Source organism: Microcaecilia unicolor, chromosome 5 (assembly GCF_901765095.1).
Source record: "Microcaecilia unicolor chromosome 5, aMicUni1.1, whole genome shotgun sequence".
NCBI classification, from domain to species: Eukaryota; Metazoa; Chordata; class Amphibia; order Gymnophiona; family Siphonopidae; genus Microcaecilia; species Microcaecilia unicolor.
In genome coordinates, this window is record NC_044035.1 from 251486679 (window position 1) to 251503575 (window position 16897).

Here is a 16897-nt window from a genome sequence, read left to right on the forward strand (position 1 = left end):
CAGATTCTTGGGCAGTGGATCAGATTCTCAGGCGGTCAGCACAAAAATTGAAAGAGTCAAGATTCTCATGTGGTCCGGATTTCTGGACTTCTACTGTATATTGAAATATATTGGATTTTCTCCAAAAGTTGTTCAATGTATTAAATACTGGAAAGTTTTATCTGTACATAACCAGATTTCAGAATAGAGATGTATGGTGTTCTTTTCTCACAATAAAAATTTGGCTGATGTACTATGCAAATCGGATGTTTGGACCGTGAGACATCCCATAGAGGTGGGGTACAGGAAGTGTCAGAGCTGTTCTATATGTACGGTTACTACGGAAGGCTCAATATTCGTGGATGTGAAAAGAAAGAAAACCATCCATATTTCCTGCTCTACTGACTGAACATCTACGAACGTGATTTATGTTATCAAGTGCCCTTATGGACTGCTATATGTGAAGCAAACTTCATGTAGTTTTAAAACTAGGATGATTGAGCACAAGCATTGTGTCCAGAACAAGTTGGAAACTCAGATGGTAAGATATTATAAACACAAATCTGAAGATCTTCAATGTATGGTAATCGATCAGGTGAATTTATCTTTGCATACGGGTAATATTAAGAACATCCATACTAGGTCAGACCAATGGTCCATCTAGCACAGTATCCTTCTTCCAACAGTGGCCAATCCAGGTCACAAGTACCTAGCAGAAACCCAATTAGTAGCAACATTCCATGCTACCAATCCCGGGCAAAAAGTGCTTCCCTCATGTCCATCTCAATAACAGACTATGGACTTTTCCTCCAGGAACATGTCCAAACCTTTTCTAAAGCCAGATATGCTAACCGCTGTTACCACATCCTCCAGCAGCAAGTTCCAGAGCTGAACTATTCTTTGAGTGAAAAAATATTTCCTCCTATGTTTTATTCCCATGTAATTTCATTAAGTGTCCCCTGGTCTTTGTACTTTTTGAAAGAATGAAAAATTGATTCACTTTTACCCGTTCTACACTACTCAGGATTTTATAGACCTCAATCATATTCCACCTCAGCCATCTGCTTTCCAAAGCTGAAGAGCCCTAACCCCTTTAGCCTTTCCTCATACTGGAATAAAATGGCTACATCAGCATGAGCAACACTGGATTTATCGTTAAAGACTGGCCTCAGAAGGCCTCAATAAAACTACAGAATGCCAAGCTTTTTAAAAAAAAAAAATTGGCCCTTTTACTGAGAATTGGTTTCCTACTGGCTGGTTTGTGGAAGGTGCCTGTTTTAACCCAGTAGCATCTTGTTGTCAGCTGATGAAGAAAGATAGTTCCTCCTCCTGATGCAGCGGCAGGCGAAACAAGTGGCCCTTGTCGAGGTGGTGATGTTCCTAGTGCTTGGGATTGTACATTTTGGATTACAAAACTGGGAGAGTGCCACGGGAAATATCCTTTCTTCTATTTAATGAATAGTAGGGATTGGGTGGCACCACCCCAGGAAGCTAACTATAGTCTATTTCTGCACTGGGTTTCTGGATTGGATTTATTTTTGAACTAGGATTGATTTTTAAGTATGTGTTGCTAAGTAAATTGATCTTTTGAAGATAGACTTGGAGATTTTTTTGAACTAGTGATTTTGTTTTTCTTCACTGTTTGGGTTTTCTCTTGGATATTTTGAAACCTGTGATAGGACTGGACTCAGATTGGGACAACAGCTACTGGATTGTTAGTGGTTCTTGAGTTTTGAGATTTCTTTTTATTAAAATAGGGGGTCTTTAACAATTAGCTCTAGTTATCTGCAGCAGGGCCCACAGGAATAAAATGAGCCCTGATGAAGATAACAAGCTAATCTTTAGTAAAAGACCCCCATAATAAGGTCTTTATGAAAGCAGCACACACTTTGATATAATTGCCAACTTCATATAGGTGTGTACTATATTTTTTAGTTTGCATCCTCTTGGCCTGTGTAATTATATTACTTGTGCCATATTGTATATGTTTTTTCTAACACTCAAAACAAAAAAAACAGCACCACGGGCCTTTAAAAATGGAACACAGTTCTTTAATGAATGAGCCTTGTCAAGGCTCATTCATTAAAGAACTGTGTTCCATTTTTAAAGGCCCGTGGTGCTGTTTTTTTTGTTTGGACTTTAGTTTGTACTTTGTTCCCTCTCTTTTGTTACATTTTTCTAACACTCATGTCATTTTATTATGTAATTATAGTTATAGTTATACACAAAGATTGATATTTTCTATGTTATTTTGTTGGATGTTTTTTGGAATGTCATGGTTTTGGCATTTTTGAACACCAATTCACATTGCATGTGACATTTGTATATTTAATTTAATTTTGCACTTACAGTCCGCTTGACTGACAAGTTCTGAGTACAGTTTAAGAGTGAATTAACATTTGAACTATCAACCTTATACAGGAAATATGGTTATAACATCCAGTATAGAAAAACAATTATAAAATCCATAATTATAACATGATTATGCTGTCATTAAACCAAGAACAAGATCATATTTTATGATGTTATATAATGAGATTGATTGATTGTATTCTTATTATCCAAGATCATGGTTGACTTTTTTGACCCTGATAATACCCTTGCTGTGCTGAGGAACAGTATTACATTCTCAGTATAACCTTATATATATTGATTGTGCCCTCACTGAATCCATACTGTACAGTTTATATCCCTTCTGTAGGAGGGCATGTTAGAGTGAGAGACCTATACGCGGAGTTTATGGGTTTTTAGGGTTTCATGTCCTAAGTATTTCTGAAAGAGCCAAGTTTTTACTGATCAATGGACTTGCACATACTCCATCAGTAGTCTGATAGATGTGGTAGTGAGTTCCATAATTCGGCTCCTTTGCCCTCAATTGTTGTGCGAGATGTTTTCTTCTCGCGGTGTTCTCTTTGAATTGGTGGGACTAGTCTAAGGTCCTTGATGGACTTAAGGGACCTTCTTGGTTGATGTAGGTCGGTAAATTATTGTAGACAGGGAGGTGCTAAGCCCTACAGGCATTTGAATGTGATGGCTAGGAGTCTGAATTCTATTCTTGCTTTAAGGGGAAGCCAGTGTAATTCTATATGGAATGGGGTGGTATGATCAAACCAGCAGTCTCCTCCTACTAATTTTGCTGCTGCATTTTCATCTATAGTCTTTTTAGTGATTTGTCTGGCAATCATAGGTATACTATGTTGCAGTAGTCTAGTACAGTAAGGATCATGGCTTGTACTATGATTCTGAAGTGTGTCAGGTCAATGAGGTATTTGATGTGTCGAAGGAGTTTTAGTTCGAAGAAGCATTTATGTATCAGATTGTTTATCTGTGAGACCATTGTAAGCTGCAAATTACGCCAGAGTCCTAAGACTTATTTCTTTCTTTTGGTGGATTTCCGATCAGCTAGTTTAGGGAGGGTGTTTGTGATATCGAATGGGTTGTTACTTGCCTACAATATGTAAGCTTTGTCTGGGTTTATTTTAGATTCAGAGAGCAGAACCAGGTGTATAATAGCATCAAGAAGATCTCTTGTCATCCATGTCCCAGGAAAAGTATAATGTCATCCATGTAGGAAAAGTATTTGATTTGAAATGGCTCCAAAATTTTCCTTATATCTCTAAGACAGAAGTTAAAGATAGTGGGAGAGAATGGGGAGCCCTGTGGGAACCCATACCTCATGGGCCATGAGTCAGATCTGGTTTGTTGCCATTTAACTTGTATGGATCTGTATTTGAGAAATTCAGTGAACCAGCTGAGTACCTGGCCTCTAACTTCCACTTTGGTGAGTATTGTTAAGAGGGTTTCGTGATTTACCAGGTTGAAGGTGACTGATAAGTCTAGTTGAATAACAAAAATGTGTTGGTTTCTGTTCAGTAGTAAGCAGAGCTCGGAGGGTACTCCCACTATCACTGTTTCCGTACTGTTTAGGGATCTGAATCCTGATTGCAAAGGGTCAAGTAGTTGGTGTTGATTCACATATGCCTAAAATTGGAAGCAATTGTCACTTTCATGATTTTGGCTATGGTAGGGATATTGGCTACTGAGCGATAGCTGTTGAGGGTCTGTCTAGTGACTCTCCTTTCAGTAGTGGAGATAAGATGATTCTGCCTAATTATTTGGGGAAGCTCCCTTTGCTCAGCATGGTGTCTATTACTGTAATTATATGGTTTGTTATCTTAGGTGGGGGTGATTTGAGAAGGTTGGCTCTGAAGAATCTAAGATGCAGGATCCTTTTGAGAATTTGGTTATATTTGCCTCATAAAAGGCAGTCCATTGATGGTCTGCTGGGCAATTATCTCCTGGCAGTTTGTTTGCTGGGTTCCATGTCAGCTTAGAAATGGAGTTTAACAGATTTTTTGTCTTTGTCTGGAAGAAATCTACTAAACTCTCTGCTGTTAGACTGGTATCTGATATCCGTTGTGAAGACTTTGTTAGTGATTTGACTAGTTGAAGTAGAGATCATGTGGCATTGCTACTTTCAGTATTCTTCTGGAAGTAGTACTTCTGTTTCTCCGATTTTATTTTTGCTTTGTATATTCTAACTTGTCCTCTCCATTCTTCTTTGTTTTGGTGATTCTGAGTTATAATCCAGAGTTGTTCTAGCTTCCTGCATGATTTTTTCAGTAGTAGTATTTCTTGTGTGAACCAAGTGTTGATCCCTGATCTTGGAATCTTTCTTTCCTTCATTGGGGATGTCTCGCCCAGAGAGTGCTTCTCTTCTGGAGATGGGTCTGAGGCTTGATTCCTGTTAAAGTTTTTATCTATTGAATTCCCATAACTTGGCTTTGTTTATCTTGCCTCTGGATGGTACCTTTCCGCTAAGCCGCCCCACCCGTCCCACCACAGCACCCCCAGTGCCAAGAATAAGCCTAGACCGGCCAGATGCACCGACAAGAAAGTGGTCGTAGCTCCGCCGGGTCCAGCCGAGCCCCCGCCCAGGAAAGCCGCCACGGGGGATGGTGGCAGAGGGAAGCGTCCGGCTCCCAGCCTGGCCTGCGGTCACAGCAGCAGCAGCTCATCGGACCTGTCGGACTGCGCCTCGATCGGGAGAGATCTGTGACGTGCTGCGGTCACTCTTCATTTATATAGTAGGATATTTTACCACAATGGACATTGATAATGTAATGCAAAGCATGCTAATGCATGCAAGGAATCTCACTATGCAAAATGAATAAAGCAGCTTGGATTAAACATCACAAGCTGTGTTATTCAATGGAAGATAACCCTACCTTATGAGGCAGGGTTATCTTTCCCCCTCGACAGCATAAGGCAGCTAACACATGCCTGTTTGACAGAGTGGATGACTTGATTGAGGGCTTCAGCGTTTCCACCTTGTTTATACATAAAGCATGTTTGAGAGCCAAAGATGTATTTTGTAGCAATGGATTGCAGAACAACTTCCGACTGTTTCTTAGGTTTAAAAAAATGGCTTGGCTCATCTCCAGTTAATATATCAACTCCCTGGGCTGCTTCTTTTTTTTATGAAAAACTCTTCATGTGCTTTCTTACCCTGTAATAATAATTTCAGGGTATGTCTGTGTTCCAAGGTTCCAAGTTCCTCCACCAACTGGCCAGTCCTAGGTGCAATTAAAAAAAACAATTTGCTTTAGTTCTGCAGAACTTACTGCATACACAACTATAGTACAGGTAACTATAATATAAAAGTTGAACAGTTTAATGAAAAAAAAATAAGAACGTTAAAACAAAGGTGATTTCTTTCTCGTAACTAATGTTCTCTGATGACAGTTATATGAGCCACCACACTTGTGTGACCTATCAGGTCTGAGGCTCTTCTAAAGTATAAGGAAAACTTTTGAGCAAGCACAGGGGATTCCTACATGATGCTGGACCTGTTGCCGTATCACTAAATTATACAAATAACTAAACAATTAAGAACAGCCAAGTAGTGGGAAAGGGAGGCAGGTGGATTATATTGCACCGTTACCATTAAAGAACAAGGAACATACAGATAAACCTTAGAAACCAAGAGACAGCTGTCCCTAGAATACAGGGAGTTTCGCTCTACTCTGTAAACAGTACCAGTGTAGAGGGCCTCAGATGAAACAACCAGGCTGAGCCAAGTTGTCAAGGAAGCAATTTTACTCATGTATCCAACACGGCCCGTGTTTTGGCAAATGCCTGCGTCAGGGGTAAGAGTGAAGTTAAGACATGTTGTATCCTCCTATGGGGATCTCCAATCGCAAAGACAGGATAACATATAAAGTTGTGCTTCCCATGGCATAAACAGAGCATGTAGGAACACCTCTGTTTATGCAACGGGAAGTGTGACTTTATATGTTGTTATCCTGCCATTGTGATTGTAGACCCCCACAGAAGGATACAACATGAATTAGCTTCGCTCTGACCCCTGATGCCGAAATACTGGTCGAGTCGAGTCCTTCAATAAAATTGCTTTGTCAACATCTTATTTCTGCCTGGATGTTTCATCTGAGGCCCTCTACACTGGCACCGCTTCATGATTAATTTGTGTTTTTTCCCTCTGATCTGCTTACTCTATCTACTCTGTAAACAGACATTGCAGGACGGACAGCTCAAACATAAAATCCCAGCTGGAAGTTGTAACATGCTATAGTATTTGCCAAATCTGTGGATATAATTATAGGATGCAGTCCTGTAAATCTCTAAGCAACATTCTGCCAAAATTATTACTACTGGGAGCACACTGCAGGTATTTTGCAGTTTTTGGGCTCCTTTTACTAAGCAGTGGTAAAGTCCAACGTGGGCTTAATGCTTGCTATACAGGAAGTACCATCAGGCAACCACAGCAGCCCAGCGGTACTTCCCATCCCTAGCGTGCCGTCATTTCCGTTGCTACAAAAAATTATTTTTTTTTGTAGTGCCGGAGTGTACCCGGTGGTAATTGGGCAGTGCTGTGCGTTGCCCGTTACCGCAAGGTTAACGCGGAAGCCCTTACTACCACCTCAATGGATAGTGGTGAGAGCTCCCTCCTGAAATCGCCATGTGGCAAGTGATTTACTTGCCACCCGGCCATTTCCTGTCGGAAAGCGAGACTTCCCTTTTACCAGCTGCGGTAAAAGGGCCCTTTATTCACAGGAGAGAAGACAGATACTTTTCATGCTATGCAATTCAGACTATGAAGACAACTGTGGAACACTATGTAGTTAGAACAGAGGCATGAGACTCTTCCCAGTTTTCACGGAACACTGCTTCTAACGATATAGATATTAAGGGCTAGATTCTATATATGGCAACTGAAAAATCTGCGCAGAAAGAATTTCCGCCTAAACATATTCTATAAACAGCACCTAGATTTAGGCATGGAATACAGAATATGCTTAGTTGATATTCTAGCACCTAAAACTACGCACATCCAGTTACACCAATGAAAATGTGGCATAAATTCTGGTGCGTACATTTAGTCACAGAGGGCCATATTCTATAACAATGCATATAAATTTCGGAATGCCCATGAAATGCCCATTTTCCTGCCCATAACCATGCCCCTTTTTGCTTGCACATGTTAGAAATTAGGCACAACGTGTTACAGAATATGCTTAGTAAGTTGTGCGCTTAAATTCTAATTATTGCCAATTAATGCTCAATATTGCTTGTTAAGTGCTATCAATGCTAATTAGCTTGTTAAGCCAATTACGTTACACGCATTGTTATAGAATACGCCTGGATTTCGGTGCAAATCTCTAGGCACACTATACAGAATCTGGGGGTAAATGGGCAACCATAACTCTACCACCACGACTTGACATGCCTGCAAAAGTTCAACGTAAAAACAATCTGCTATCCATTTAGAAATTAAATCGTTTGCCACTAAGGCAAGTGGCCTGTGAAGATTAAAAGAAACAAATGTTGGAAAGACTATGATCTGCAGTGTCCCACACAGATGTCACCTGTGTCCTTCCGATCTACTTTGTAAAGTACATCATCCTTACAGCCATGTGAGCATAGGCAGAATACTGAAAGGGCAACAAATAGATATATAAGAGAAAATACATCACCACCTTAAGGAGGAATGAAAACAAAACTGAACAGAATCATTTAAGGAATCCCTGGGAATGCTCAAAAGTTAAAATGATGTAGAAGAGTTCTCAGATCCATTAGGTGATGTAGATGTGATCTTTGTGTGGATTTAGTACCTGTTTGTCAGAAAAAAATTATATATCACTAGTAAAAAAGGCCCGTTTCTGACACAAATGAAACGGGCGCTAACAAGGTTTTCCTCGGAGTGTGTATGTGTGTGTGTATGTGTGTGTGTGTGTGAGAGAGAGAGAGTGTGTGTGTGTGAGAGAGAGAGTGTGTGTGTGTGTGTGTGTGTGTGTGTGTGTGAGAGAGAGAGAAAGTGTGTGTGAGAGAGTGTGTGTGTGTGTGTGTGACAGAGAATAAGAGAGAGAGAGTGTGTGTGATTGTGTGAGAGTGAATGTGATAGACAGAAAGAGAGAGATAGAGAGACTGTGTGTGTGTGCGTGTGAGAGAGAGAGAGAGAGTGTATGTGAGAGACAGAGAGTGTGTGTGTGTGTGTGTGAGAGAGAGAGAGAGTGTATGTGAGAGACAGAGAGAGTGTATGTGAGAGACAGAGAGTGAGTGTGTGTGGGGCTCTGAGTTCCATGACCCCCTCCTTCCCTCCCTCCCTCCCTCTCCTCCCCTCCAAGTTCCAGGCCCCCCTTCTGTCTGGGGTCCATGCCCCCCTCCCTCCCTCTCTCCTCCGAGTTCTTGGCCCCCCTGCTTCCCTCCGAGTTCCAGGCCCGCCCGCCCCCTCCCTCCCCCCCCCCTGCCAGTTCCATGCCCCCCTGTCTTCGGAGTTCCACACCCCCGCGCCTCCCTCCCTTTCTCTCTCTGTGGCAACCCAAGCTGTGTTGGCCCCTCCCCCGCAACTTCCATACCCCCCCTGTCTTCGGAGTTCCATACCCCCGCGCCTCCCTCCCTTTCTCTCAGTGGCAGCCCGACCTGCATTGGCCGCTGCCTCCCTCCCCTGTGACTTCCATGCCCCCCCTGTCTTCGGAGTTCCATACCCCCGTGCCTCCCTCCCTTTCTCTCTCAGTGGCAGTCCAACCTGCGCTGGCCGCTCCCTCCCTCCTCTCTCTCTGTGGCAACCCAAGCTGTGTTGGCCCCTCCCCCGCGACTTCCATACCCCCCTGTCTTCGGAGTTCCATACCCCCGCGCCTCCCTCCCTTTCTCTCAGTGGCAGCCCGACCTGCATTGGCCGCTGCCTCCCTCCCCTGTGACTTCCATGCCCCCCCTGTCTTCAAAGTTCCATACCCCCGTGCCTCCCTCCCTTTCTCTCTCAGTGGCAGTCCGACCTGCGCTGGCCACTCCCTCCCTCCTCTGCGACTTCCATGCCCCCCTGTCCGGAGTTCCACACCCCTGCGCCTCCCTCCCTTTCTCTCTCTAAGTGGCAGCCCGACCTGCATTGGCTGCTCCCTCCCCACCCTCTCCCCTCCGACTTCCATGCTCCCCTGTCTTCGGAGTTCCACACCCCCGAGCCTCCCTCCCTCTCTCTCAGTGGCAGCCCGACCTGTGTTGGCCGCCCTGTTTTCACAGTCCTGCGCCTGCCCCTCGTCTTCCTGCGTGCCAGCTGTAATTTAAAAGTTCTTACCTTGGTGTACGCCGGCAGCAGTGAAAGTAGAGGACACACGGCGCTTCAGCCTGCCTTCCCTTCTGTCTGAGCTCTGCCTCTGGTCCCGCCCTCATTTCCTGTTTGCGGAAGAGTGGGACCAGGGGCAGAGCTGAGACAGAAGGGAAGGCACGCTGAAGCGCCGTGCATGCTCTACTTTCACTGCTGCCGGCGTACACTGAGGTAAGAACTTTTAAATTACAGCCAGCACGCAGAAAGGCAAGGAGCAGGCGCAGGACTGTGAGAACAGGGCGGCCAACGCAGGTCGGGCTGCCACTGAGAGAGAGAGAGAGGGAGGCTCGGGGGTGTGGAACTCTGAAGACGAGGCATGGAACTCACAGGGGAGGGAGGGAGCTGCCAACGCAGGTCAGGCTGCCACTGAGAGAGGAAGGGAGGCGGGCGGCCCTGGAACTCAGAGGAGAGAGGCGGCGGCCCTGGAACTCGGAGGAGAGGGGGGACTTGAAATCTGGGGGATGGGGGGAGGGAGGGGGTGATTCTCCATCGATTTAATCCTCACCTCCAACATTCTTTTGCTGGCTGGTGCTGGTTTCGCTTTCCTCTCATTGATCCGCCCTCTGACGTCATCATGTTCCGACGTGAGGATGGATTAATGGGAATTGTGTTAAGAACACAGGCATCCAGACGTGGAATGTTGGAGGTGCAAATTATTATATAGGATAGTATGAAGAATATATATTGTTAAAAAAGTGGGCGAGGATCATTTAAAAAGCTGCAATCTAAATTCAGCAATTGTTACACAAGAGGTTACAACCCTTGGCTGTATTGTTTTTCGTTAATTTGCCGTCATTGATTATTCTACACATTGACCATAATTATTAACTAATTCATCATGTCCTTCCCTTATCCTTATTGGTCCTGTCTGTTTGTCCTGATTTAGATTGTAAGCTCTTTTGAGCAGGGACTGTCTTTCTTCATGTTCAATTGTAAAGCGCTGCATACGACTGGTAGCACTATATAAGTGATTTATAGTAGTAGTAGTATACATTAGTTAAAAAAGGATACTCTTATTCAGATATAACTCTTCATCCATGTAAACATCTTTCTTGGTATCAGGCATAATTCTGTATTTTTTACTTTATTAACAGATAAAATATTGTTTTAATATTAAACGGAAAAAGCTTCAAAAGTTTCACCTAACACAGTAATTCTGTATCTAAAAGTGATCTCTCTCAAAAAGTAAGCCCAACCACCCCCCCCCCCCCCCCCAAAAAAAAAAACCACACACATACACACAAGAAACCACATTTTGAAACTCAAAGAAATTCCCAAAAGTATGTCACTAACTTCATGGTAACGTAAAATGAAGGTCCAGTGATCACTAAACTGTGACATACCGTTTGGGCCTGGGGACTTCCCTAGAGGAGAGTCTTGGATGGCCACTCTAATTTCTTTTTCAGTGATGGGCTCCAGAAGGGGGATGACTTCCTGCTCTGTCCATTTAGGACATTGTAGGGGGGTTAAAAAGTTTTCCGTTAAGTGAAGTGATTGAGGGACTTCTGACTGGTATAGTTCTGAATAAAAATGATGAAAAGCCCTGGAAATATCGGTTTGAGAGGTGACAATGCTATGCTCAGATATTTTAAAGGCAGAGATCTGCACCTTGGATCTTTTTCTTTTTAGATAATTAGCTAATAATCTACTGGATTTATCCTTTTCAGCATAATGTTTAGACAAAGTCAAAAATCTGCTGGTCGGCTTTAAAGCTTAACAGCTTGTTCATCTCAAATTTTAGGTGACATAGGTTATTAAGGAGGGTAGGATTAGAAGTTACTTGCTTCCTATGTTTTTCCATCATTGTTTTCCTGTTATTTGTATTCTTGGAAATTAATAAAATATTTGGGAGAAAAAAAAAAAAAAGACTAGGGCTCTGGACTAGAGGTCTGCAGGGGAACGGGGTTTGCGGGGATCCCGCAGGTTTCCCTCCCCCCCCCCCCCCGGTCAGCGGGAGTGCCGTGGGAACGGAGCCCTGGTCAGTGGGAGTGCCACGAGGATCGAGGCCGCGGCCAAAAAAATCGCGGCCGGCAAAAAAAAAAAAAAAGCCCAAAATCCGGCAACCCGCACATGGCATGAAAAAGCCGCAGCGGGTCCCGGAAAGGGGCAGCAGAAGATTCAAATTTCAAACAAAGCATGGGTTACATGAAGATTCAAAAAGAATGTCTGCTGCTGGTTCGTCCCTTCTTCTTTACTTTTTAACAATTTTATTAATGACTCATTGTAAGTACATAAGTACATAAGTAGTGCCATACTGGGAAAGACCAAAGGTCCATCTAGCCCAGCATCCTGTCACCGACAGTGGCCAATCCAGGTCAAGGGCACCTGGCACGCTCCCCAAACGTAAAAACATTCCAGACAAGTTGTACCTAAAAATGAGGAATTTTTCCAGTCCATTTAATAGCGGTCTATGGACTTGTCCTTTAGGAATCTATCTAACCCCTTTTTAAACTCCGTCAAGCTAACCGCCCGTACCACGTTCTCCGGCAATGAATTCCAGAGTCTAATTACACGTTGGGTGAAGAAAAATTTTCTCCGATTCGTTTTAAATTTACCACACTGTAGCTTCAACTCATGCCCTCTAGTCCTAGTATTTTTGGATAGCGTGAACAGTCGCTTCACATCCACCCGATCCATTCCACTCATTATTTTATACACTTCTATCATATCTCCCCTCAGCCGTCTCTTCTCCAAGCTGAAAAGCCCTAGCCTTCTCAGCCTCTCTTCATAGGAAAGTCGTCCCATCCCCACTATCATTTTCGTCGCCCTTCGCTGTACCTTTTCCAATTCTACTATATCTTTTTTGAGATACGGAGACCAGTACTGAACACAATACTCCAGGTGCGGTCGCACCATGGAGCGATACAACGGCATTATAACATCCGCACACCTGGACTCCATACCCTTCTTAATAACACCCAACATTCTATTCGCTTTCCTAGCCGCAGCAGCACACTGAGCAGAAGGTTTCAGCGTATCATCGACGACGACATATACAGAACACAACATGAACGGATAAATGACCGACCACCATGACAAACATTGATCGTCACTTTTTTCCCCACAATAACTCCCACCCTACCTCCCCCCTTGCCCCCTGCCTCCCTCCCAACCCCACCTTACCCCTCTAAAGTTCTCTCCCCTCCCCCCATACCTCCCCTCCTTTCTCTACCCCATTCCAGGCAGCATCATGTCTCCATTAACCCATAGAAATTGATATTGTATTAACTAAGTCTACTAGCTATCTTTGCTGGGTCCAGGCTTAGTCGGTTTAAAATGGAACTTCGGGCCCTAGGGGCCAGAATATTAATATACGGTTCCCATGTCAGGTAGAATTTACGTTGTGTTTTAGGTTTGTAGTAGGAATCTCTCAACTCCAATAGTAACAGCGGATGCCACCTATTGCGCCATTGCCAAAACGATGGCGCTTCTAACTGTGTCCAGTTAACTAAAATGCATTTCTTCCCCACTACACACGCTTTATAAATTAGCAGATTATAGTAGACAGTACTGTTTCCCTTCAGTAGGTCGACCCCCAGAAGGGCCATCTCCGGTGTTAATGTCACCCTCCGCCCCAGGACGTCCCCTAAGAACTTCGCTATTTGCTCCCAGTATTTGGATATCTCTGGGCAAGCCCACATTGCATGATAATAAGTATAAAAGGGCGCCCCACACCTGCAACAAGTAGGCGAATCCGCCCTGCCCATGTGGTATAATCTCGACAGTGAGGTGTACGCCCTGTATATACTACGTCCCTGACACTCCCTCAGTTCCGCACTACTAATTTTCCCTTTTATTTGCCTCATACTACTCAGCAATAAGCTGACACTAATTTGTTTCTGTATGTCTGCTGTCCACTTTCCGGCCAACTTTTCAAGGTTCTTTTTGGGTCGACTTACTAGCAGCCTTTTGTATAACATTGAAATAGAAATTGGATCTGTTGTTGGCATCTCGTATAGTTCATTGAATTTGGAGGCCACATCAACTTCCAAAAGGTGTGTAGGCAACGTATGAATGTAGTGGGAAACCTGTTTAAAGGCATATATCTCTGCCCATGTATTAGAGTCTAGGTTCAAGGAGTCCATGGACTTAAGGCGCCCCTCCCTGTCTACAAAATCATCTACCATATGAAGCCCTTTATCCCCCCAACCCCTGAAACGCTTATTCTCTAGCCCTGGTTTAAAGGCTCCGTTACCTCTTATAGGCAAAAGTCTACTAACATGTGCATCAAAGGACCAGAGCCTCGCTATCTCTCCCCATATCAGCCGCATCGGTTTTATCAAGATACTTCTACGTATATAAGTAGGCAAATCTGAAGCTTCAGCCTGTAAGACATAATTAAAATGCAAAGGACGCATCCAATCTGCCTCCATCTGCAGTGGTGTGTGACGCGACTCTCCCTTCAACCAGTCTCCCAGGTGTCTTAACATACAGGCTCTATTATACCACCATAAGTTCAAAATTCCCAAACCTCCTGTATTCCATCCATCCATCATACTGCTCATACTAATCTGCGGTCTTTTCTTATTCCAAAAAAATTTTGATAACAGGCCAAGCAATTTTTTCCAATCACCTTTTGTGAGGCTTAGTGGTAAAGTCTGAAAATAGTAAAGCCACTTGGGAAAAATGATCATATTGAACAATGAAATTCTACCCAAAAGCGACACCGGTAGCCCTCCCCATCGATCCAGAAGTAACTTGGTAGCTGAAAACAACTTGCTAATGTTCAATTGATACAGTCTCCTCGGATCACCGGGCAGTTGTATACCTAGATATTTAAATACTTCTTCTGTTCTTTTCAATGGACAGTTAAGCTGCGACCACTCTGCATCAGACATATATAAGGTCTGAGCCTCGGATTTATCCAGGTTAAGACGAAAGCCTGAGTATTCCCCAAACTCTACAAATATCTCCAAAAGCGCTGCCAAGGATGCCCGAGGCTCCTGCAATACCACCAATAAATCATCTGCAAAGGCTGCCAGTTTAAATTGTTCCTGACCCACCTCTACCCCCCTCACCTCCGCCATAGTCACAATATCTCTAACCAGGGGATCCATTACCAAAGCAAATAGAAGGGGCGAAAGGGGGCAGCCCTGTCGTGTACCTCTCTCTATTGGAAACAAGTCTGAAACTGTACCGTTAACCACTACTTCTGCCACAGGCGCCTGATATAAAGCCTTAATGGCTTCCACTAAATAACCTCTTATCCCATAGGCCTCCAATGTCGCATACATAAAGGACCAATTAACCTGATCAAATGCTTTTTCAGCATCGAAACTCACCAACAGTGCTGGCCTGGGGTCCCTATGTATGGCCTCTAGAGCTAATAGAATCTTCCTCATATTACATGCTACTGACCTCTCGCGAACAAACCCAACCTGCGGCTCCGCTATCAGGAATGGCAAAACTCTAGCCAGCCGATTCGCCATGATCTTAGCAATCAGCTTTGTTTCGAACGGCAATAAGGAAATAGGTCGATAGGAACCCGCTCTATCTGGATCTCGACCTGGCTTAAGCAGCACTATTATCTGCGCTTTCCTCAAAGTGTCCGGCAATGTTCCTCTCTGTATTATGGTGTTAAACACCACAGTTAGGCAGGGGACTACGTCATTTATCATCAGTTTGTAGAATTCGGACGTATATCCATCTGCCCCCGGTGACTTGCATAAAGGGCTATTTCTAATACACCATCTCACTTCCTCCTCATTAATCTCAGCATTCAGCATTTCTCTTTGCGTTTCTTGTAGTTGAGGTAGCTCCTGACCCGCCAGGTAAGAAGCCGCCTCAAGCCCGGTGTCAGCCGGTGCTGCATATAGCTGGGCATAAAAGTTTTTGAACACTGTGTTAATATCTGCGTTAGTATGGGAATAAGCGCCCTGCTCAGTCACTATTCTGACTACACATCTGCGCCCTCCCACCTGATTAACTAGTCGTGCCAGCATTCGACCCTGCTTATTAGCGTGTTTATACAGCTGAAAGCGAAAATAAGTCAGTGATTTTTGTGTTTTTGCCTGGATCATTTGGTTTAATTCCACTTGCGAGGCCAAAAGCTTGGTCCTATTCCCTACTGTCGGTACACGCCCATAATGCTGTCTATCCCGTCTCACTTGGAGCTCCAGCCGCGCCAATTCTGCATCTTTTGCTCTCTTTTGATACACCGAGTATGAGATAATATGTCCCCGCAAGACCGCCTTTGCTGCCTCCCAAAATAGGATCGGATCCCTAATGTAACTTTCTTGATTACAATCTACATATTCTCCCCATTTTTCCTTCATAAACAGAAAGAATTTAGGATCGTGGTATAATGCTCTGGGAAATTTCCATTGGAATCCTGTCTTTTCCTCTCTACTCCAATCCAATACCACCCAAATCATCGCGTGATCAGACACTTCGGTAGCACCAATCTCTGCCTGTTGCAATTTTGATGAAATCTTCTCTGATATTAGTAGATAATCTATGCGGGACTGTGTGCCGTGTGCTCTAGATAAATGCGTAAAGTCCCGCGTACTAGGGTGTAGCAAGCGCCATGAATCCACCAACTCCAGTTCAGAACAAACCCAAGGAACTCCTCTAGTAAGGTTCACCGGAGAGGCCCTTATGGATCCAGTACTGTCCATCAAAGGATCCGCTACCAGATTAAAGTCCCCTCCTACTATAATTGGGGTCTGATCAAAGACGTGTATATGCTTAAGAAGTCTCTGGAAGAATTGTTTATCATATTGGTTAGGCGCGTACAGGTTGACCAGCAATAGCGGTTTGTTATTTAAAGTAATGTGCTGAATTATGTACCTGCCCTTATTATCCACAATTCTATCATGTAAAACATATTGCAACCCTTTCCTGAACAGTATAGCTACTCCTGCCTTCTTATTGTGTGCAGGACTGTCCACCAGTTCCTGTACCCACCACTTACGTAATTTCTGATGTTCAGTTGCAGATAAGTGGGTTTCTTGTAACATAACAATATTAGCTTTTTGCCTATTTAATGCCTGTAGCAGCTTAGCTCGTTTAATTGGCGACGATATGCCACCAACATTCCACGATATTATTTTAACCATTGCATGAAACCACTAATGGTTTCGCTATAGTTCTGATATGTTGGACTTTTGGGGGAAGTGTCCCAGCTCACCTCCCCCTCCTCCTTATCCTGCCTAGTTATCCCTATGGATTCTCCAGTTTCCATTTGTCCAAATAGCCCGCTGCCTGGAAGAATTCCCCCCCCCCTTCCCCATCCCCTTTGCTCTCCCCTATCAATCCCCCCCTTCCCCTCTCCCATCTTCCCATTTGAGCTCCTAATCA

General features: G+C 43.9%; 1 protein-coding gene across 2 annotated transcripts in view; it reads right to left on the bottom strand.

The window, feature by feature from the left end:
* Positions 1-16897, bottom strand: part of STXBP5L (syntaxin binding protein 5 like) — a 663841-nt gene that overhangs the window by 264040 nt on the left and 382904 nt on the right. For both annotated transcript variants that reach the window (XM_030203985.1, XM_030203984.1), the window contains exon 13: positions 5488-5555. In XM_030203985.1, the coding sequence (XP_030059845.1) occupies positions 5488-5555 (68 nt within the window). The remainder of the gene's footprint in view (positions 1-5487; positions 5556-16897) is intronic.